The following is a 24,093-nucleotide window of genomic DNA, read 5'->3' as shown; positions in this document are numbered from 1 at the left end:
CTCAAAGCAACCATCACAGCTTACAAAATACTGGAAATGAAGGTTGTGCTTTCATAGAACACCAATAGAATTTAAAGCATTTGAAAGTATTTTACAAATGTAGCGATGATAGCCTGTGCATATTCTCCATTTTTGTTTCTATTTTTGGAAGGTTCTTGGGAAAGATAATGAGTGATGTTGCAACACTGCAATCCCAGTAGATGTCCCAGAGTGCAATTACGGACTTATGGTCCTGGCAGCTAATCTGGGTCCGCGAAAGCCAATGGTTTGAGAGTCTGGCAGTAGAGATTGAATTTGTTGCGAAGTAGTTCATCTGTAGAAAAATTTCTTTCATTAAGAATGAAATTAAAGCATGAAGCAGTGACTGATTATCCAGGCCTTTCTCTGATCCGTTGAATTCTTCATTAGTATAGATGTGTGATTATATATGCTCTGGCCTGATTCTGGTTCTATAGATCATCAAAGATAACTGATAATACTAAATTTTTAAAGATCTTTTCCAGGACAATGTAATCTAGTAAAAATGCGGAGAAAGCATACAACATAAATACAGCATAGAACATAAATACAGACACACTCAATCATTCATGTTTCTGGCCAGTTTTCTGCCTTTTTCCCTGCTAGGGAATAATTAATGCATGAAAATGAGCTTCCTAATAGGCTGGTGTGTCTTCCATAGGAGCGAAGCATTTTGCCTTTCTAATCAGTTAAGTAGAGAGGTGAAGCCTCATTACAGTGTGCGCCCGCAGCTGAGTGTGGGAACTCAGGTCAGCCAGAACTGAATGCTGGGATTTCTGTAAAGATCTTTACGGGTGGAGGGTAGAGGTGCTCGAGCTGGAAGCCACGTCAGTGTTCCCATTAGTTCTTCCGTTTAGAAGTTGGAAATCTGGCATAACACAAGAAGAGTCCAGTCGAAAAGCTGTGGAGAGGACAAACAAGGGTGAAAGTCAAGGACAAGTCTGTTCCAGCTGCAGCTGGATGTAGATACTTTACATTTCTGGTTTCCCATTAGGTTGTTCCCTATGTGTCAGTGAATTGCCCTGTGCGATCCTAAAATGTTCCACATTAACCTTGGGCGAGTTAGTATGAGGCGTTTCAGTGCCTACCACACACCTGTGGGATAGTCCTAATTAGTGTCCTGTTCCTAAGACAGTGCAACTGAAGACAGTCCCAGAACCAAGTGCATACAGACAAGACTAAATATGTTATTTCAAGATGGAGTTCAAGATAAATGCTTTCTATCTGAAGGATATAATTTTTACCAGAAAATGGTATTGCTGATTTTTGTCTTCTTTATAAAGATACGCTAGCTAGTTCTGCGGTACTACCTGAAACATAAATCTCAGACTGGATTTTTAGCTTAACTGATTCTGAAAATGATCCTTATAGGATCTTCAGCCTAATTCCTTAGACAAGAGAACATACTAAATAGTAAAAATAAGTACGAAACTGTACCAAATATTCTAACTTTATCCAGCTTTATTGTGTATCCAGGGAACTTGGCACTTGCAAGCTCGGGTCCTTTGACTATTAATAGTATGACATTTTGAACAGGAGACCAGGGTTTCTGAGAAGACTTTTACGATTTGCAGCGGGAAAAGCTGTGTTTGAAACGGCCATTATGCTAGAGATTCCTTCCAGTTGTAATTTTTGGCCAAAACCATGGAGCATTTAACTTGTTTTTAAAGCAAGAAATATGGAACAGACAGCAGGTAATACATTCTGGTGGTAGGCAGACAAGCCATACCACATTCAGCAAATACAGGCTCTTTTTGAGAAATATTGATTTGAATGTCATGCATCATCCAAGCACAGTGAACACTGAAAGGTCATAGTAAGAATATAAGGAAAAAATCCATCTGATTTGAATTTCTCACTATCCAATATTGTTAATAATACAATGTCACACATAACTGTTTCTCTGAGCGTGACTAAAGCCAGATTCCATGTACCGTTGAAGAATAACTTGCCACACATTTTTTTTCCATTTACTGTCCATTTCCTTTATAATGTCATGGTGTTAGTTTATGAATGGTACCTTGAGCCACTGCAGTACCTCTGTGTTTTCTCAGTCAGAGTTATTTCTTTGAGTTTGTTACTCAGCATCCAGGAAATCTCATGCAGACTGTAACATAATAATTGGCTCAGTACAATTAGGATAAAATGAAAGTGTTTTGCTGTTGATCTCTGCTTGTTATTAGTTTATACCAACAGAAGATTAGATTGAAGAAGTCTAATACAGTATCAAAATATTCTTTCTCGTTGCAGGAAATATCACTGACACTCTTAAATTGAGGTATTTTAGAGCAAACTTCCTTCCTTTCTCCTTTTTTCTAACCCTGTCTTTCTGACTTAAAAAATTTCTCGAAGGGATGATGAGTCTTGTTATTTAACTGGGGTGTTCGGAAACTGTGTAGCAATAGAGTGACTTAAACAGGGCTCAGGCAATATTTTATTAGACCATTATATCAAGGTCTAACATTGTGCTGCTTGTTACCTTAACTTCACATAACATCATATTAATAAATCTTTACAAGCTGTGTAGTTGTAAAGTGCATCATAATAATCAGTATCATTCCTCTAATAAATCATTTGATTTGTGTTTGCTTTGTGTTGTTCCAACCTCGTCAGCCATAACATCACAGATAGGGACCCTTCTCATGGTCCAATTAATGAACCACCTACTCTGAGTCCTCGGTTATGGACATGCTCAGAGGGAGGCCCAACTTTACCTCCACACCCTCCTTCCCTTTGCAATGCCTCAGGTCACATGGTTTTCTTACAGAAATATTACCTCTATTGTGGAGATTTTCTGGAGCTCCTGATCTCGATCCTTCTGCAGACTCCATGCAGATGTATGGTTTTACTTGCCCAGGAGACTGCTGAAGTTGCTGAGTATTTATAATTTAGACAACACTGTGGCAATGCCCACCACCACGGGTGAACTGTTAGACGTGGCTGCACTTTGGCCTCCGTGTAGAGGTGGTCAGTTCAATAGATCGGTGGCCCAGGGAACCTGATCCCTCATGCTGACCAAGCTTCAGAGTCAAATTCTACCTGTGGAGAGTCTGTTGCTATTGTCATGGATGGAGGACTGCAAATGAAAAAGCAGGGCAGACTTTGCTTTATGTTTTTTAACATTTGTTTTATTGCAGACATAATTCTTCTTCTATGTAACAGAGTAGATAAATATCTGCTTGAAAATCTATGATTTAAAGTATACTGGGTGTTGTTTTTTCTGAGACTCAGAATCTTAATCCATTTGATTCACAGATGTAAATTTGAATTCTATTTTATTCTCCATCACAGCAATAAGTTTAGTCCATCTACAGTTTTCATTGTTGCAATACAAATATACTAAGCCTAAAGTACTGCTGGCAGCTTATATATAAAATTTGAGGATTAAGAAACTAATGCAAACAAACAAAGACTCTCAGCTTTAAGTGAGAAACAGAGTGTTGTTGGACTAGTCTTTTACTGCTGTCACAATTAATGAGAAGTAATAGCAGCCAAAACCTACAGGTCTGTTCTTGGTTCTTGGCTGCAGTAAGTGCTAATAAGGCAATAGTCATTTGAAGAGGAAGTTTGTCTGGTCTATTTGAAACGTTCATTAATTGCCAAAAATGTCACTCTTTTTTGCATTGCATATGTGATGTACTTTTCATTTTTACCTTCTAAATAATTTGTACAAATAATCCCTCTTTTTTTTTTCAGCCCACCTAAACCAACGGTGTTCATCTCTGGTGTCATTGCTAGGGTAAGATTACCATTAAATTTCTTTCAATCGCAGAAAAATTATTGTAGGCTTTTCAGAATTATCTCTGATCAGAGCAAAATTAATCTTTTTCATTCCCTTTCCCTTTTTATGAGAAGAGGCTTTATGGTTTTTATATTTGTGCAAGTCCCTTTGAGCATTCTTTTTGGTTTTGTGTGAAATTGAAATTATTTATTGAAATTACTTCCATCATTTTACTTTCAATTTTAGCACTTTAAGTTTATTGGATCTTCTTTTCATACCTAAGCTAGATATTACTGCATTCATTTTCTTTGCAAGCGGTTGCATGTAAGTCTGCTGCTATAGCTTGATCTGTGATGAGAAGCGACACTCCTGCCTGTAAGGATGCGTGTTCGAAGATACTGTTTCAGCTGCCATATATGCCTTGAGGTACTTGGGATTCAAGGCATTATTCCCTGGATTTTAACAGCAGGCAGGACCTGGAAATCCATAAGCCAAATCATTAGTATTGACTAGCCATTAATTGTATGATCAGTAATTCATGCCTTGTGTGTTGTGATAGGGTTTTTATCGTGGCTTTACACGATGGGTACCTTTATCATGATGGCCTTACATCACTGGGGTGTGTAATGGGGTCTTTTACCTGTAAGATGCTGTGGTTGTGTCAGATCACGTAGGTGGAAAGAGCAAGCTGATGCAATTTTCCCCAGCCCATGGAGGTAGTAGACAGGCACTGCTGTATTTCCCGGACCTCCATCTGCACCAAGGTGGATACCTATTTAGACATTTAGATGCCTAATTACTTCTAACTAATTATTGCATTAATGTTGAGTAATTTTGATAGCACTTTAACAATTGTAGAGTAGTGGGGGTTTTTTTATGAGCGACGTAGGAAATTTCAGACATAAAAAACACAGGTCCCCAGTTTAGTAGGCATGCAAAAGATTCAAAATTGAGAGAAACTATTTTCTTGATTTTGTAACTCAGCTCTTCTTTACCTAATTAATTACTTATTATCTTCAAAAAGCTGTCAGCTACAGGTTTATTTATTAACCTGCGAAGAGCAAAATTATTCTATCATTTTCTGAGACTTTATAGCTCCCAGACATGTATCAGCGTTTCTTCTCTATATAATAAACAAAACCTAGCAATGCTTTTTTGAACCCAGAGTAATTTTTCAATTATATTTTCAAGTTTCCTGATAGTTCCAGTGTCAAGTGGAGATTTATATACTGTGACCTGTCCTGTTTGATGTCTTTATCAGACAGAAGGCTCCTCACCAGGTTTGTGGATGGCACCAAACTGAGAGGAACAGTTAATAAGTTTGAGGGCAGGGCTGCTACTCGGAGGGACCTGGACAGGCTGGAAGAATGGCAGGCAGCAGCTGGACACAAGCCAACCACATGCAGGACAGCACGAAGGCCAACAGCATCCTGGGCTGTGTTAACAGGAAAGTAGCTGGTAGATCGAAGGAAGGGATTATCCCCCTCCGCTCAGCACGCTTTAGACCACATATGGAATAGTTCATCCAGTTTTGGACACCCCAAAGGTGTTGATGAACCAGAGTGAGTTCACTGGAGGGCCACCAAGGTGGTCAGGGGCTGGAGCACATGCCCTGGGAGGAGAGGCTGAGGGAACAGGCCTCGTTTAGCATGGAGAAGAGATGGTTTCGGGAGGACTTAACAGCAGCCTTCCCACATCTACAAGGAAGTTATCAAGAAGATGGAGCCATGCTGTTCGGAGTGGTGTGTGTCAGGCAGACGAGACAACAGATACAAATTGAAATGGGAGGGCCTGACTAGACATAAAAAAATAAAGTTTTTCACTGTGAGGACATTCAGGCAGTGGAGCAGGTTGCCTAGAGGGGCTATTCAGTTTCTGTCCTTAGAGTTTTTCAAGACCAGACTGGATAAAACCCTTGAGTAAGTTGGTCTGATCTCATCGCTAGCTCTGCTTTGAGCAGGAGGTTGGGCTAGAGACAGCTTGAGGTCCCTTCCAACCTGAATTATTCTACGATACTTTGATTTGAAGATAGGCATTTTCTGCTAACACTTACAGAGTGACTCTGTCATCTGCTCAACTGTTACAGTACCCACAAGAAGAGCTGCATTCACATCACCTGTTTGAGACAACAAGGTGTGAGGGGTCAGAGAGGTATGGAAAAGGCAAACAGCAGCATAAGCAGGAAAGAAGGTAGAAAATGTCAAGTCTGAGGAGATCTTTGAAAACTGGAAGCAACTTGGAGTAGAGAAAAAAGTGAAAAAATGTAAAAACCTAGTGATCGAGATAAAAAGAAAACTATGTCAGAACAGAAAGGAAGAATTTGGAGTAGATCAAAATGGGGTCAGGTGTGAAACAGGTCATCTGAGATGTCAGCTTTGTACAAAATACCTCTGTGTAATGTTGTCACCCTGTGAGCCGATGGAATACGGGGAGTTTCTGGCTTATGATATGTTTGTCCCAGTTTCTGAAGAGGGAAGTTCTGGTGCTATTCTCCTCCCCCTGTCACTGAGCATTGGTAGTAGTTGTTTCTCGTTGTTTTTTGAAAAACCTCATGGGACTGACCCTAGAAATGACAGTTGTATATAGGTGGCGTCAGGGTCACTCCTGAACTGAGCCTGCCCAACAGCAGCACGTGAGAACAAACACTAGCAGACCTGGCTAAAAGAGCATGTTAAACTTAAAAGCCAGCCACCCCTAAGATTTGAGTCAAAAGTAGTTTTAGATCCTGCCCTCCTCCCACAGAACTGGCATTCCTGCAGTAGGTTTCCTTGTGCAGGTAGTTTTTCACGCTGCCTTACCTTGTTTGTGAAATGGTGTCGTGGTTTAACCTCGGCTGACCACTAAGCCCCACACAGCCGCTCGCTCACTCCCCCCCCGGTGGGATGAGGGAAATAATCGAAGAGGAAAAGTGAGAAAACTCGTGGGTTAAGACAGTTTAATAGAGAAAGCAAAAGCTGCGCACACAAGCAAAGCAAACCAAGGCATTCATTCACTACTTCCCATGGGCAGGCAGGTGTTCAGCCATCTCCAGGAAAGCAGGGCTCCATCACGCGTAACGGTTACTTGGGAAGACAAACACCATCACTCGGAACGTCTCTCCTTCCTTCTTCCTCCCCCAGCTTTATATGCTGAGCATGGCGTCATATGGTATGGAATATCCCTTTGGTCAGTTGGGGTCAGCTGTCCCGGCTGTGTCCTCTCCCAACTCCTTGTGCCCCCCCAGCCTCCTCGCTGGTGGGGTGGGGTGAGAAGCAGAAAAGGCCTTGGCTCTGTGTAAGCACTGCTCAGCAGTGACTAAAACATTACCAACACTGTTTCCAGCACAAATCCAAAACATAGCCCCATCCTAGCTACTGTGAAGAAAATTAACTCCATCCCAGCCAAAACCAGCACAAATAGTCTCCTCTTTCTGGTTGCTCTGTGAAAACTAAATAGGTCAAGGAGATCTGACCATACAGAGCCAGTGAAAGTGTTGTAGTATGAGGAGCCATTAAGCACCGAAGATAGGAAAGGGTTTTTTTCCCTTGGGTCACATTAAGATACTGCATTCTTGGATGGTATGTCTAATTGGAAGAAGTGAAACTTGTATAAGTGAAATTTTGAAGTTGGCTGAAGAATGGCAAGATGGGATGTGTAAGGGGGGGCTTCAGAGTAACATGCAACACTGTGTTCCATCTGCTCTTCACATTCTTAAAAACTTACATCCACTTGAACTGGAAAGTACACTTTTAAGATTTCTTAAATTTTTCCTGGTGTGTTCTTTGAACAGGGCGATAAGGACTTCCCTCCAGCTGCGGCTCAGGTGGCTCATCAGAAACCACATCCTTCTGTGGAAAAGCTTCCTCACCCGCAACATGTCAAACAGCACATCCACCAGCCTCGCAAGTGAGCTCTCCATCAAAATCTCAGCCAAACTGCCGTCAGTGAATAAGTTTTCGAGAGAAGGTGAAAACCCTGTTTTCACACTGTCAAATCAGTAAAATTGACCTCTAAAATAATATGCTGTTTCTTTTACTTTAATTCTCAAGGGTTAATAAGAATGAAGACATCATTCAGTTGTTATCCCAGATGGAAAATTCTCTATTAAGTATTTGCTGATCAAGGGTGGTTTTTTATAAGATCTTCTTATTGCCAAGATAAAACTTCAGTATGAATAATATGATTAATGAGCTTAAAACTTGTACTTTTAGTTGTGGCATCGCAATAGCAGATAGTTAATGTAGTTTTTATGCTAAACCGGTAAGGAAGAATAGCCCTTTTGTACTGGTACCTTTACTATCTGGAGGGAGTTTGTCATGTGTGTTGAGACAGAAATCGGTGGTTGTCTTGATTACGTAGAACCCTTGCAGTCTTCAGTATCCTACGGTGTTACACCCCAGTAGCTGTGCCCTCTGATTTCAACTAGTGAGATAAAAGGGCTCAAAAACATTCTCACGTGGGCAGAAATCCAGCTGAATCTTCTTTACAACCCTTTGCACTTGGAGGTCTGTGGGTATGGGAGGGGGAGAGAAATCAGAGTTATAAGAACGCTGCTGCTGTAGGCAACTGATTTGTGATCTCGTGGGTCTCACTGGGGGCCGTATTTTTATGAGGTGATGATTTCTCAATTCCAATAGCAAGCTGAAGGAGCTCAGGACCCTCCAGAACTGAACTTAAAATAAACTGGTGAAAAATCTGTTTTCTTTTTATAACTTACAGTTTGAGATCACTGTCTGAAATTAACAGATACCATTAGTAAATGTGTTTAAGTTTACGACCCAACTTCTGTTGTGCATCATATTTTTCCTAGTCTTCTTATTGTGAATAAGGACAGTAGTGATATGAGGGAATAAAAAAGTTACTTTTCAAATAGAGCAATTGGATTAGTTCTGGCCACATAATTAAATCTTTTGATTGCACCGTTCAAAATCACTTAGCTCTATCATTTTCTTTCTGCAACTCATCTCTGTAAAACCCAGGAAAATAATTTTTTAAACATTCCACCTACATTTTTAAAGTGTACTTCTGGTTTTAACTGACTATAAATACAGTACAGCCTTTAGTACCCTCTAGGTTTATAAAACTTCTAATAACATCAAAAAAGTGGGTACCGGAGCTAGTGCTGCAAACATTCACCTGGCAAATCAGTGAAAGTTTGGGGCCACTTGGGGCTTTACTAGTTCATTTATGTTTAAAATCAAATAGTATAGAAAACCAGTGAGGAGAGTTTTAAAAATACTATTTTTTAAAATTTCTGCAGATTAATTATTCCCTGAGTAGCTGATTTAAAACAACAACAACAACAAAACATGTGAAATATGGCCCATTTCACAAGTGGAATAACTCACTTCATGTGGGTGAGAGGGACCTGGCGTTTCCATCTCTTCATAGTCTTGAAATGGAAATGATGGTTTGCAAAGGATATGCATGGATATATTTATTTGACACCCAAGGAAGGATGTACAATCTGTATATGCAGTCCTTATTTTCAATTTAATTAGATAACTGTACTTGCCTTAAGGAATGAGTGTTGTTTATGAGAATTATTCTGTATTGGAATATGCATAATTTTAAAAATACGCTTTCTGTTTCTGGTGTCGGTACGTCTGAGGCCTTGTTCGTAGCCACTCATGAGTGCACAAGTGATTCACATATGAGTAACTCATTCATAAGGGTAGTATTGTTGAGCCTTGTGGAATATCTGCACGAGGCAATTTGCTGGCAGGAACATTTGCAAATTCAGGACAGAAAGTGGTGGCATCTCGTTGATGGTGCAGCCAGTAGCTGTCAGTGTGCTGCGTCAGCGATGAAGCGGTACTACTGGTAGCAGCTGGCTTGACAGTGAGCTGGACAGTCTTGTGCCTACAGCTGAAGTAGTGTCTAGACTCCAGCTGTAGTCAATGGTGATGCAGTCAAGACAGTTGGTAGAGTTTAGGTGTGGCCAAATGAAAAGTCTTTCAAGATGAGCTGGATCACTTTTGACTCCATTGACTGCAGTGGAAAACTAAACGTACCTCAGTGTAGAAGCACATGATTAGGTGGGGCTGGGTACCTCTGCTCTGTGTCTAGTAATAGCTGGTAGAAATGTGTATTTCTATCTTCTGAAAGCAAGACCACATTTTCATTCTAATACTAAAAGTTAGGAACATGGATGCCTTTGAATTACGAACTACTGCTCCTGGTTGTTAATGCAATATATACAGCATATATAGACAATACCTGAATTTTGTCTTTGATTACTTAGATGGATATGTGAGTTTGTACAATGGAGTATGACTCTCAAGATAGCTTTAGTGGCTTTTAGAGTGCAGGAATTCCTATATGGTTAGAAAATGTCTCTGTATGAAAGCATATTATATATTGTTGGGAGGTATCCATGTTTATACATAGGTGTCCTTACCAAAGCATTACCTTGCCAAAATAAAGAATCATAACTGGTGATCTGGATTGCCTACTGATGGTTACTGATACTTTTAAAATATGTTACAATAACATACAAGCACAGGAGATGTGCAGATGTTACCTTGAAAGGATTGCAAAAGAAATTTTCTGTAATTGTCAATGTGGCAATAATGCAACAATAAAGCATGAAGTTGTATATTGGGCTCTTTTTTTCTGTAAGTACAATGTAAATCAGCAGGGTGCGGTTTTGTGGGGTTTATGGGATTTTATTACAGAATGCTGCACAACTAATCAACATTTTATAAATAGTGAAATTTATTAGGAAGTTTTATGACACAGTGGATGAGCTGTTTTGGATAGTCCAGTCTCATTTAAAATAAAAACTAGATGCTACCAGCTAGAATGGGAGTTGCTGTTTTCCACTATGAAATTGGAGATCCTCACTCGATCTTTGCAAAGCTGTTGAATCTAAGCCTGGTAATAAATCAGTATGGTAAAGGAAATGAAATTTAACATTTTCCATTGCTTTTCAAGTTCTAATCTTCTTTCAGAAAAAGAAAGTATTGTAACCAGAAGAAGTGGCAAGCTTCTCATAAAACTACAGTTAACATTACATAGTGCATGCCACAACACAAGTGATTCACAAAAGAGTTTGGAGAAATGACCATAGTGTTTCTGGAAGCTTTCTGGTACTTTGGGCATCCTATATGTGTATATGTGTAGTGTGTATATAATACAACAAATATATGTGATACAGTGCAGATATGATAGCTTTACTGCCCTGGGACTATTACAATGTTACATCCTTAAACTCTGCACTCACATAATGATGTGCTACATTATTCAAAAAATGTCTTCTTTCATGAAATTTGAGGAAAATACATGTGCATGACATCTGGCATGCTGCTGGTTGAGTTGTCCATAATTATTCCAAGTTCCATGGCTCTGCTATCTGCAGTATTGCAAATGGTTTTAGTCATTAGAAATTATTTGTTTCTAGTTTCAACAGTATGATTTACCCTTTTGTCATCAGATGTCTTGAAACATAAGCCTTGTACTTTTATCCATGGTAGTACGATCATCACATGCTCCTGGCTGTTTAATGAAAATATTCACAGCAATCTGTTCCATACAGCGGTGAAGGGGATGGATTGGACATACGTTTTTGTCCCTTTGGAACAACTTTATTCTGAATGCTCACCATCTTCATGGAGGAGGGAGGTGTAGGTTTTATAAACCACTCCTCATGCCCCCTTCAGATTTAGATATATGAAGTTTAAAATGAGATTTAAGTCTAGGCCAATGCCTTTAGCTATAGGATTAAGTTATGTTAATTGCATTTTAGAAAACGTGGGGATGTCAGTAAGTGAACAGCTACTTTTACAGCAGGAAGAGATGTTGCTGGTCAGATGCTGCAATGATGTAAAGAATTAAGAAGATAAACCTGTTTTAGTTGAATTTTTTTGCACACAAACCTCCTCCCTCACAAGATCAAGACACTTAAATATAACTGGTTACAGCTAACATTATCTGCTCTGTCAGTAAAAGAGGAATCCAGATCATAGTGATTGGAGGAGCCTCGATGAGAAGAAACTGAGTTAAGTCTACAGCGGTAAATCTTCATCAGACTTCTTCAACAGGTGGGTGAAATACATCTGCATTGTAGGTGTAGCCTTTGTAAGTGCTGTGCATGATTGTATTATGTATAATTAGTACAGGTAATTACTAAGTACCTGATTTGCTTTCCTAAAGAATTCTTTTTTTCCTCAAAATTTCTCTGTCACACCTCTGGCATGCACACGTTTTTCTTAGGAAGGTGGAGCTTTGTATTTTGCTTGTTTCTGTGTTCATGGGTCTCCCTCAAGAACATATATTTATTAGTTTTCCTCATCCCCCATCAGAGAAGAAACTGCATCTAGTGTATACTATTTTTTGAGTCTTTTCATAAAATGGTAGCACTAGTATTTAGAAAGGAAGCCTGAGAGGAGAGATGGAATGGGTTGTGTTTGACAAAGCACTCCATGAACGAAGAAGTCAGTTCTGTTGCAAAGACTGTTTCCCTTCCCTTCAGGATGCTGATCAGAGGCGAGAACAAGAATACAAAACCATTTTCTGAGAACGTAATTTATTACTGCTTGGAGCTGATGGGCATGCATGGATGCTGATGATTTTTTGCAAGACACACTCCCAACACTGCCGGGGACAAAACTGAAACACAGGTACTAAAGCCATTGCAAGCATAGATCTTGCAAGTGACCTTGAAAGAAGCCCTGTAATATAATCTCTGCTGCCCAGCTTGCGTTGGAGATATTCTTAGAAAACTCGAGTGGCTGGCGTTCTGTAGGTCACTCGCGGCTTTAGAAAAAGAAAAGCATTTGTAATCCACAGTGATTTTAAGGATTATAAAAATTGTTTAGCTGTTAACGAGCTGTGAGCTCTCTATAGCCAGCAGTAAGGACGCACGTATTACCTTTGGTGTATTCTCACGATGTTGTGACTAAAGCTGGTTCAGCAAAATGTTTTTTATGTGTCTTTCTGGCTGACAAACAAGTGGCAGGTTATGAAGGTATGTAAAGTGACTTCTTACAAGCCGTTTTTGGTGGGCTGTCTCAGGTGCCAATGAATGTCTGATACCATGTTGAGAAGAAGAATGACATCACTTTCTTACATACGGAGGAGCAAGTGCGCTGGAGAGTGCAGCAACTAACCTGGCTTCCCTCGTAGACCAGAAGTGTCTCTTGAAATACAGAACAGTGGATTTGGTTAAAATGAAAAGCAAAAGTTAGCTACTAATCTCTGCATGCTGCCAGCGGCTGAAATAACTAGTATGTCATCGTGTTTCAGACGTGACTGAAACCACAGATATGTTCGATGCCTTTTTGAGTAAAATTGCACCAGCATGCCGTGTTTGGGTCTGAAGGAAGAGAGGCATCAGTTTTCTCCTTGTTTTACACTTACTTGTGAATCTACTGTACTTATCTGAAAATTTTGCTTAGTATTTAAAAAAAAGCCTTATTTCTAAAGGCATGTACACCTAATCTTAGGCTTCATTTCATTTTTCAAGTGATGTATCACCCTGCAGTGAGGATTAACCTTCCACTTGTTTGAGTTCTGCTGACCTCATGATTCACCCATTTAAAAAGCTGTTCTAATCTGTGATTGTTTCTGTGAATTCAGAGCAGATTTTCACAAACAGGAGCCATGGACAGAGTCTCCTGCTAAGAGACTCCTAATGCTGATGGAGGTCAAGGAGCAAAGGGAGAGCCCACAGAAATGGGTTCACAAGGGCTGTGGGTGATACAAAACAGCGGGCAGCCTTCAGCTGCCAGGGAAGGCCCAGGAGGTAGGGGACAGTGGTAGGGATGGTAGTCTTGAGCCAGCAGGACAGAGCAGACATATGGGCCTGGTCTTTTTCACTTCCCTCTGTTGTCCCTGGCATCTGATATCGGAGTATCGTAGAAGCGTGGGCTGAGTGGATCTCTGGCTCTCAGCTCCAAGGAGGTCTGTCCCCAGCGGCAGAGTGTCTCAGCTGGGTTTATAACACGGTAGTGGGGAACTTTGAGGAAGCTAAAGGTCTTGTAGCTTTCTCTCTTGAAGACCAGCAGACTGGGGCACATGCTGGTGGAATGTTGCACCCTTCATTTTATTTTTTGCTGTATTTAAATCTGCAGTGAACAGGAGCTGTGCTAAAGCAGTAAACCCTCAGGTATTAAAACTAGAATAGTGAGTGGGTCAGCACAGAAGTGGATGCAGTTGTGCTCTGTAAAACTGTTGTTAGAAGATGATGAGAGAAAAGAAACTGAGCTATCATCTCGTTTCAGAACTGGATACTGACTGTTTCTTATGTTGCTCAGTGACCTCAATTTCCACTAATTATATACTGAAAGTACAATTCATTGATTTGTAAATCTACATGTCCTTGAATGTTTTTGCATGGGAGAGACCTTTGGATGCGGAAAATCTGCACATGCAAACATATTTTAACAAACTTCTGGTTCTTTTAACTTACAAGATTTAGTATAAATAAATATATATTATCTCTCTCTGCTGCAAAAGCCAGCACTGGGTGTATATGCACGTAGGATGTGGGATTGAGACATATTCTAGTTGAACTGAGACCTAATTAATATTCTAGTGTGTGTGTACCTACAAAGAGAGAGAACAGTCAATTTTAGAATCTAAAATCTAATATGTTATTCATCTCAGAGGCATTAAGCAATGTGAGATCAGATTCCTTGGAACACACAGTTTGGGTGAACACCTTTCACATCTTTTTGCATCCTTTTTTCACTATGTTAAATCTGAGTTGCTAATAAAAAAAACTACATTAGAAGCTGATTCCTTATCTAATTCCTACTCTCTAGATAAAAGATAATGAATAGTAAATGCAAGAATTCTCTTTTAAGGCCTGATTTATCACCCAGAACAGAATAAACATTACCCCACTGCAGAAGTGACAATTGTGACAGCTGGAGGGGTCTGGAATGAAAGGCCAAAGCCTTAAATAAGCCTTTCAATTGAGCTTATTATGAGGATGTTCGTTAAACAGCCAGCCTCGCTTTTCACTGCACCAAATAGCTCCTACAACATACACACTGGAAACCTATACTTCTTAGTACGAGACCTCTACTTTGCATGCTAATAGCTGGCTCACCATTAGCCAATTGTTGCTAAGATAAATATTTATGGGAAGTATAGAGCATGATCTGCCTGTTTATCATGACTCATAATATTCCTCTCTCCTAGGTTTGTATGTTTAGTTTGTTTACGGGGACAGTTTTTTTCCTGGCCGTCATTGTGCGCAGCGTGTGTCACACTCTGATGGTCGGTCCTTTGCAACAGGTATGACTTTGTTCAGTGGGAGCAGGTTAAAAGGCAGAATCTTAAAAGGCAGAATCTATACCTTAAAAGGTATAGAAAATGTTACCAACGGCATCTAAGCAGATCTCTCCTGGGAGATTTAAGATTCCTACAGATGTAGGTTCCCATAAGGCAGGTTATATTCCCATCCCATGCAGGCCACCAATTTTTCAGAGAGGATTTCTACTTTGTATTTATGGAGTCCTGTTAACTTTAGTGATACTCTCCAAAGAATGAAGGTAACTTCAGATTTATTTTGCAGGACTGGAGTGTCAAACTAGATATTTTACATGAGGTAGGAACCTCCAAATGTCTCTCTTCTCAAACACTGTAAGGCATATCGACCTGAAAAATGGTGGAGGAGAAGATTTGCAGGCAGATCCTTCGCTTTATGTGAGTTGTGTTTGTGGAGCTATGCAGAGGAATGTCAATGGTAGATGACTTTATGTCCCACCTTCAGTTCTGTGGCTTGCTGGCTACTAAGCCATTTTGTTAACGTTGGTTTCTGGGCTTTTTGCTGACTCCTAAATGTGTTGTAAAGCCCTGGCTTCAGGGAGTGAAATGAAATTTGTCATGCAAAATATGACCCCAGCCTGTCGTCGTGTAGGTCCCATGATTTTAAAAATAGGGGACTGGAATTCAACAGAGCTCCTCGGAAGAGGAAGCACCTGTCTATGCAGTGCTCCTTGCTGGAATAGCAAGTTTAGAAGAAAAGATGGTAGGAGTGAAAACCTGAGTTATTTTGAAAAAAATTGAACAATTGAACTTCAGAGTAAATTAGCTTTCTAGATAGGAAGGGGGAAAAAATCACTATTATAACACCAGGTGTACATGTACATCTTTACATATACATGTTGTATAATTCAGTATTACCTGATTTTAATAACTAGGGGAAAATGTCCTAATTTTGCAATTCCTAATAAGCGAGTATACAGTATGTTTCAGCAGAAACAAACATAAGCCCTACCACAGCTATTCTTTGAGCTATTCTATGAACATGGAAACTCCATGTTCATTTACAAAAGCAGTCCCAGGGTCACTGGTCTGCAGTTTCTCCTTTACTTATGTGTTGCTTTGCCTATAATCAAACAAGACTGCAAAGCAATTGGCAAGATACCTGCTCAGCCTGGAGATACTATTGAAATGCTTTTAAAAGTCAGAATCAAGCAGGAACTTCCCTCTTGATTTATTGTCCTTTACGTTCTGAAAATACAAATATTTCTGTGGCTGTTTGTAAGGAGCTGAGATTATAGAGTGAAAAGATTAAAGCACAGCACTTAGGAAGAAAAGATGTACCAATTACCCTGAGAAGCAATTCTAAATAGCATTAGTGACCTAGGACTACTGCTCTGAAAAGTGTCTAAATAAAGATGGCACCTTTGTGCTCATTTTGGGCCACTGCATTTTGATAGCTTATAATATGTACTCAAGGTAAAATGCTAGAGCTGATGTAAATGGAGAATATTACTTTGATAGCATTATAGTTCTAATGGGTAATATAAGCTACAAGCAATGAATATGAGCCCTGTGTATTTTCAGCCATATTTGCTGGCGTTAATAACAACACGGCTGAAGACTTTTTGCTTTCCATCAGCTGTGCAGCAAAAGCTCTTCAAGTATAAAAGGAGAGGTGAACTTCTTTTTACTCTGCAAACTTAACAGAAATGCTTCTTAAGAACAAATCTTCGATCCCCATGCCACTTGCTGACAGCATCTGCTGGAGTTGCCTGGGGCATCACTTCAGTGTGAACAGTGCGGATTTGGCTGAGACTTTTTCTGGCTTCACAGCCTTTCCCATCAGCAACAATAAGGGAGGAAAGAAAGAGAGACAGAGAGAGAAAAACTCTGCAAAGGAGGAGGGACTTGTAAGCAAAACCTGTTGGACCTGGAGTCGCTCAGAGGCAGCAGTGTGTAACATGCAGGGCTGTCCTGTCTGCTGGCATCCCACTTCCCGGTGCTGCCACTCTTGAGGACAGGCTGTCATGCCATGCCGCGGCCTGGCTCCTGCATGTGCCTTGCAACCTCCCAGATTAAATTTGGTATAGCGGCTGGTATTGTTTCATGGTGGGCTAGGCTTTTCAGAGGTGAGAGCTTGTCCAGGTGTGGGGAGGTGTGTAAAAGCAGTGGCTGGGAGAGCACCCTGGGGAGAGACCTCAAGCTGAACATGCACCTTTTCACTCCCTAAAACTGCCACTGAATGCTGAGTGTCAGGTAGGCATTTTCTGTAGATTCGCTGAGGGATGGTTTGGCACACAAACAGAATTTGGTGAAGATATTAATGAAAGATCATGGTAGCAGCTGGGCTGATCTAGCCTTGGTATTTTGAGAGGGAAATACTACAGCCTTCTTGGAAATGCACCCTGGAAATGTTGAAGTTGGGGCTGGAAGGAGCAGAAATGAGACCTCTTAAGGAAGGTGCAATTCAGAAAAGAAGTGAATGCAGCTCACATAATTATGCAGGACTACTTTGTCTACGCACTTGGAATAAGCAAATCATGAGCACATGTTCTGTGGATGCAAAAACTGTGACGGGGGAAATACATGCACGTGTTCCCTGCAGCTTCCCTTGCCTGGCTCCATCATTTCTGTAAGCACAGATCCCATCTTCTTCGCCCTTCCCTTCAGCTCTTGCGGCAGAGGTAGCCACACTGTCTTGCATGGTCTTCTGGTGAGCCCTGTCTCAAACTCTCCTATTTCCCTGAAACTTATCACCACTGGAGCTGCATTCCTGCAGGGAGCTAGGCTCGCTCTGGCTATGCATCGTCGCTGCCGACATCCCAGATGAGAGCCTCTCAGCAAGGGGAGAAACAGGAATGCCGAAAAGGTGCCTTTGGCTTGCTCAGAATTTCCCCTGGAATCAGCTCAGTTGGGAGAGTCTGGGCATGACAGAGATTTGTGCATCGGGGAGAAAAACAAATAGTTACTCAAAGAAAAGGCTTTTCAAGGCTGCCTTTGAGCACCAACAAAGCCTAAAAGAGGTTATGAAGTATCAGAAAGTGGTTTTGAGTGTTCTCAGCAGCGTTTCGTATTAGAGGTGAGTCTCCCTGTGTTGTTCTGTCCCAGTCAGTTATATGCATGATGCTTTGGACAGCCTTTGGTCCTAGCCAGAGACCAGCACGGAAGACCAGAATATGATCTCTGTACCCTTCCTTGGAGATGGTCTCTGAGGTTTACACCCAAATGTTACCGATGTAGGAGTTTGGAGGGCCGCTGCCAGGGACACTTCTCAGAACACTGCCTTGCATGGTCTTCGGGGCGCAGGCAGCTCAGAGAGCCCCAGCACATGGGGTGTTTCTGGTGACCAGTGGCATCCGGCCATCAGGCGCGATTCTTTAGGCAAGTCTGTGAAGGCTTGTTGCTGGTGAGCAGCTGACGGGAGAGGGAAGAACAAGTGTGTTTTGTTCTGTACCACAGGATATGTTTTGAGTTTGTGCCAGAGATGAAATGTGTGGGGTTACACACCACATGTGACTGCGTCTGCCAGTGATGCTTACAAGTAACCTAGTAAAAGCACACATTGAGTCCCTCAATAAGCAGTGTTTGCAGCAATGCCTAGAGCATGGTGTTTATGGACTCAGATCTTAAGGGATCTGGATTTCTAGCCCACTTCAGTGGAAGCTTTTGTTATCTTTCATGGAAATTGATTGCTTATCAGTAAAACGCATGCGGTTATTATTACAATTTAATAGGGTTTGCCTGTGAAAACAGATGTGAAAAAGCCTTTAAATGGCTACATGCCCTGCAAGCATCCAGCATTCACTGCCTAACTCAGTAGGTATTTTCTCAAGGGAAAGACACAGATACAATTGAAATTAGCAGAAACACTTTGCAAGGAATCCTAGGAAAGGTATAAGCGGCTCCCAAAGTATTTCACAGGTGCAGACCTTGCTGCAGAGATCTGGGTGCAGCGTGGTGCTCAAGAATTCCTGCTTCTCCTCCTTTCCACCACTACACTTTTTCTTGATGCTATCTTGAAAATGTGAGCAGCGTAACCAGTGCATCGATACACAAGTTTGCAGGCTGCCTGAAGCTCTCTCTAACAACAAAGTACTCATCGTGCGTCTTAATGGGATTGTTGGCTCCAAAACCCAAAGCTGTCAATTGGCAGCATCATTAAAACTGAAGGCAGGGTAAGTTCATATCAAAACAAGATGTCTGGCTACTGTACTGACCGTAGTATTTATTTTTGTATTTAGCTCAATAACTGTATAAATCAGATGAGAAAGTAATGCGTTTCCTCCAACCTGTGACAGGGTTTGGGCTCAGCTGGCTGTGGCGTCCCCAGGACCTAGTTTACCACCTTCTGCTTTATCCTCACTTCTGACTCTCTCTTAGTGCCTAGGAAGTTTTTACAATCCCATCCAAACATCACCTGCCTCAGCTACGTTTCTGGACAAGTTCAAAGGAACTGAGACAAGCTGATGCTTGAATGCTGCACAGCCTGTTTACAGAGCAATCTTGCCCAGACTAGAAGTAGTGAGATATCTGCCTGTCTCCTAAAGCATTTATCAATGCGTGCTCAGAGCATCTCATACCCGTTTCATAAGCTTTATTGTCTTTTTTATTGGGTTGGGTTGGATAACTGTGACACGACTGGCATGCCTGCTCTGGCAGGGGGAGAGGCCTTCAGGCCACGAGCGAAGGAAATGCTGCTTTCTTCTGCTCTTCCCTGGGCCTAGAAATCCGAAGGCTATTTTGGGTGGGTGCAAACCCACAATTGCGTAGAAGATCGTGTCCATACATCAATGGGATTTTTAAATAACTCTGGTGGGAGATTATCACTGTTACATTAGAACCTGGCTTTGTTTGACTTGCTGCTGCTGCGGCTGGGTTGCTGCCGCCGCCTCTCCCTCCTCTCTTCTCCTGCCCTGGGTTCATCTAAATTCCTTCTGTCATTCCCTGATGTGTCTTCTTGGCTGGCACAAGGCTTTCAGAAGAGCCTAGGTAATGGGAAATGGCAACACAGGGATTTAATGGCATTTAGACTGCATGGACTTGGCTTTCACTTTCATAACTTCATAAATCCGTTAAATAGCCCACTGGAATCTCCAAAAGCTGGAGCTCTTCAGAAAAGTAGGGTGTGATGGTGGTACATGATGCAAAACTTTTTTAGCTTTGCATTTCTAGGCGAAGCTTTCAGTGTACTTTTTGCAATACAGCAAATACTCATTTACTTGAGGAGAGCACTTGGTGGGAAAAACAGGCCAAAGACAACATCAGCTTCCTGTTACTCTGAGGGAAGTACTTTTTTAAATTTTATTTTATTTTTTATTCCCGTGGGTTTTGAAGGATGATACCTTTAATGGTATGTATCTATGCTGCGGGGAATGCACGAGCACTCTCGCACTTCTTTGGCTTCAGAAGCTGTACAGGTTCGGCCACCTCCCAGCCGTGAGCAGCAGATGATCTACGTTCTGGATGTGTCTGAGCTCACCATCATTCGACCCTTGCAGACTACCACCAGGATCGCCCCAGGCTCCACTCTGGCCCCTGCTATCCAAACTGCCTCCACCATCTGTAAAGAACTTTACACGGTTTTGCAAAGCCAATAGATGACATGTGCTCTGTTTGCTTGATTGAGGTAGTTTTCATTATGTGGTTTGTTTCTATGGGTTTTCCCACCCGTGCTTTTCTCTCATTACCTGATAACCAAGAGCTGCCCTTATGAGTTAACTTGGGATTTAGGAAAATATTTCTGGTTAATTCATGGGGAAACTGAGGCACAGAGGAGACAAGCAAGTCTGGCTGGAACAAGCCCTGCACTCAATCCAGCATGTGCCAACACAGGAACAGCTGCAGCTTTAATGCTTCTGGAAATACCCGGATGGTGATGTTGGCTTTAATCTGTTTTCTTCCCTTGGTGCTTTCTTCAGCCATATCCCCCTGTGGTGGTGGTTTCCTTTCTCTCATCCAACCTCACATTCTCTTTACTTTGGTCATATCCTCGCTGACTGGTGTACAACGCTCAGCTCTTCACAACGGCCTCATTTTGTTGCTTTTTCAATTTAACTAATTCTTGCCCTGAGGAAATGCCACTCAATCCCCTAAAAGAAGACGGGTGACCAATATAGCACATGTCCTTGTCCTGGGATGATGGGCTTAGGAGGGAAAGAGACAGAGCTTGTCTACCATGTTTGTAGATTTTCCCTACCATGTTTATAGATTTTGTGCGGTTTTTCCTTCTTGTATAGGTAGACACATTCTGAAGCTGACACTTTTTTTAGTGACTAAAAATAGCTACAGTTATGGATGTGCTCTACACCTGGCAATTGAAGAGCATATCTGGAGATAAAGGAGGAATAGAGGTCTCCAAGCAAGTGCCAAGCTTAGTATCTGGGAGGTGGGCTGTTTGTCTGCAGTACGTGGTTAAATCCCACAGCTGGCTCCTGTACAAGCTGTTTTGTAGGAGGTGGCCTTGGGAAGACCTGCAGACAGGGAATTACTATAATCCAGCCTAGATGTCATGAAAGCATGGATTAATATTTCATCTTCTGCCTCCGAGTGTTGTCAGGCTCACTTTGTTCCTGAGCTGGGGCTGTGATCCTCAAAACACAGCCTTGAATTAAAGATTAAGCCAGTGTTTTACTTGATGAAAAGAGAGCAGTTCTCTGCAGAGGACGGTGACGGTTCTTACCCAGCGCTGCATGCAGGGGTTTAAAGTTTCCCAAATCCAAATGACAGAGCAAAGCTGCAGCGTGGTGCCGGGGACTGTGCGAGGGGAAGGGTCTCCGGCAGTTGCAAGCCACGTTAATGAAAGTGAGACTGGTAATTAGCCGAAGGTGAGCAAGAGGCACTGAACTGCTCCAGGAGGTGCCGCTGGCTCTGCTGTGTATGAGAGAGCTCATCAACGACGAACTGTAGAAGAGAACAAGTACCTTACTGTCCTGTTGGAAAAATGAAAGCTGCAAGGAAACCAGACTGGGTTGGCAGAGAGCTCAGGGCAGAGCCTTCCCCCAGGTCAAGGACACGGCCCTCTGCCCCGAGGCAGGGCAGCACTCCCCACGGAAAACAATTTAGTTAAGCTGCCACAACTCTCTGGGTGGAAACTCCGATTTCAGGATGAATGATTTATATCGCTTAAATCTCAAGCTCGTTCTGATTGATGAAGTCAAGTGAACATTAGCCTGATTAAAACCAATCCAAGAGAGTCTGTGCACATTTGTTCAGCTTAACTTTTCAGTTAAACCAGTTCAACTGTTTTTTTATTTTTGGTTTTGTTTTTAAATACAGACAAGATACCTGTTCTTGTCTGTACATGTACAGGCCATGTATACCTGGCTATTTCTTCTTTGGACAGCTGACATGCTGTTTAAGTCCAGCACTTTATCCTTGGCTTTCTCTGAGCACAATAGCTTAGTCAGTCATGGAAATCCTAAGACAGTTCAGAGTATTTAAGGTTCATAAATGGGCAAGTTGTTGGGCAAGTGATTACCCAAGAACGTGGAGAACCCAGTTTGAGCGTACAACCAAAACTAGTGCCCATTAGTCACCGTGACTGAGACGACCTCTGTCATACAACAAAGCCTGGTTCTTGTGGCTCGGTAGCCGTCAGAGTTTCTTCTGGCAAAGAGCAGCTGCAGACTCTCAGGAGTGCAGAAAATGCTACATAAGCCTAAAAAGGCTCTTGCAGAAGGCTGCCTCGTAGTGGCTGGGAAACCACAGGCAAACACTGCTCATTGTGCACATGAACATTAAAAAAATGGCTAATACAGTCAATCATATGAAGAATAAAAACCACAGTGTTCACAAACCACAAGCGAAAAAGTGATTGTGTAAAACATCCACAAAGTATTTTTTTAACTAAGCATGTTAGTTGAATTTGAGTTTGCTAAACAAATTTTCGAGAGCAAATCAAAGCAAAATAAGTTTAATATGACTGATCTGTTCAGTTCTATTGCTCACCAAACAAATGTTGTTTTATTTCACTGATAATGATACACTTTGGGAGGCTGCGACTGCAGCTTTTGGAAAAGGATACCAGGTGGTCAAAGACCACATATCCCTTGCATGGAAACTGGGTAAATCCTGAGTGACAACTATTCCACTGCACTTCCCTGGGAAAGCAGCCAAGCTGATAATACAGCATGCCTGCTTTCAATACAACTACATTTGTATTTTCTTTTGAAATGCTTGTTTTGGAACAGAACTTTTGGTGGGGCCATTACTTAACGGCATTGCTTATTGATTTATGTCACATTAACACTGTCACACAATAAGGCAGAGCATCCCTACACTACTGGCTTCTGTAAGAAGCTGGCTTCAGTACAATGGCAGCAAGCACGAGGAAACCTTAGCTCCTGCTGCCACATGTGGTTGGAAAGTAAATATTTTATCACCTTTGGCAGTAGAAAGCTGCGTATAGAGACCCAGAAAGCACCTTTGGTGGTTAACATTGCCCTGACCAGATTTCGGTTACTTCTGCACCGAAAGCAAAAATACCGTGCACACACGCAAACAGAGATGCTCGAGCAGTTCCTGTGCCCCTTTCTTTATCCTCATTTACAAGAGCTCAGTGTTCGATCAGTGCCTTATGAGAAGTCTCTGAATGCATCCAGGATGGCGCCTGCTAGCATGGATTTTGCACATCTGCCTCTTGAGGGTTTGTTTATTTTTTATTTGTTGGGGAGGAAGGGCTTCTGCAAAGTAGCGAACGATCATTCATGTGGGAAGCTGCTAGGATGGGAAGGGGAAAAGGAACCACCTGAACCCATTTCCCCAACCTCTTCTGTTTTCCCGAGAGTGGACTGAAACAGCAGCATTTGGCCCAGTAATTATCCACAAACCTCTGCACAGTTTTATGGCCATAAACATTGTAAATTCAAATGTGCCGAGAGAAGTGCCAAATTTAAACCTGACTAGGCAAAATTAATATGCGTAATAACTTTAATTACCCGATGAAGTATGATTTTTCACAGAATCCCCTGCCTCTTTCCACACAAGCGCTCCACAGTGTTCAGTGAAAAGGCAGCTGGTCTGTTTTCTCTTTGTAGCCTCCATATTATACCCTGAATGATTTGTTCCTCTTACAGAACAATTACTTAATGCTAGCCTTAGGTCATCATTAACATATCTGAGTGCTTCACATCATCACTGGCAGGTGAGAGGCCTTTTAT

The 24,093-nt window shown here is 41.6% G+C and overlaps 1 protein-coding gene across 2 annotated transcripts in view; it reads left to right on the top strand.

Moving 5' to 3' along the window:
* DAP (death associated protein) overlaps window positions 1-24,093 on the top strand; it is a 305,538-nt gene that overhangs the window by 48,821 nt on the left and 232,624 nt on the right. Inside the window, exons 3-4 of one of the 2 annotated variants that reach the window (XR_012672440.1) lie at window positions 3,715-3,757; window positions 7,509-9,029. Coding sequence is in view for 1 of the 2 variants with exons in the window: in XM_075142458.1 (XP_074998559.1) it covers window positions 3,715-3,757; window positions 7,509-7,628 (163 nt within the window). In the remaining variant the exon portion in view is untranslated. Of the gene's footprint in view, window positions 1-3,714; window positions 3,758-7,508; window positions 10,317-24,093 lie in introns of those variants that run through there. The other variant, XM_075142458.1, reaches the window with a different exon arrangement.

Source organism: Calonectris borealis, chromosome 2 (genome assembly GCF_964195595.1).
Source record: "Calonectris borealis chromosome 2, bCalBor7.hap1.2, whole genome shotgun sequence".
In the NCBI taxonomy this organism is placed as follows: domain Eukaryota; kingdom Metazoa; phylum Chordata; class Aves; order Procellariiformes; family Procellariidae; genus Calonectris; species Calonectris borealis.
Note: the sequence above shows the minus strand (reverse complement) of the source record. Positions and strands in the feature narration are given on the sequence as shown.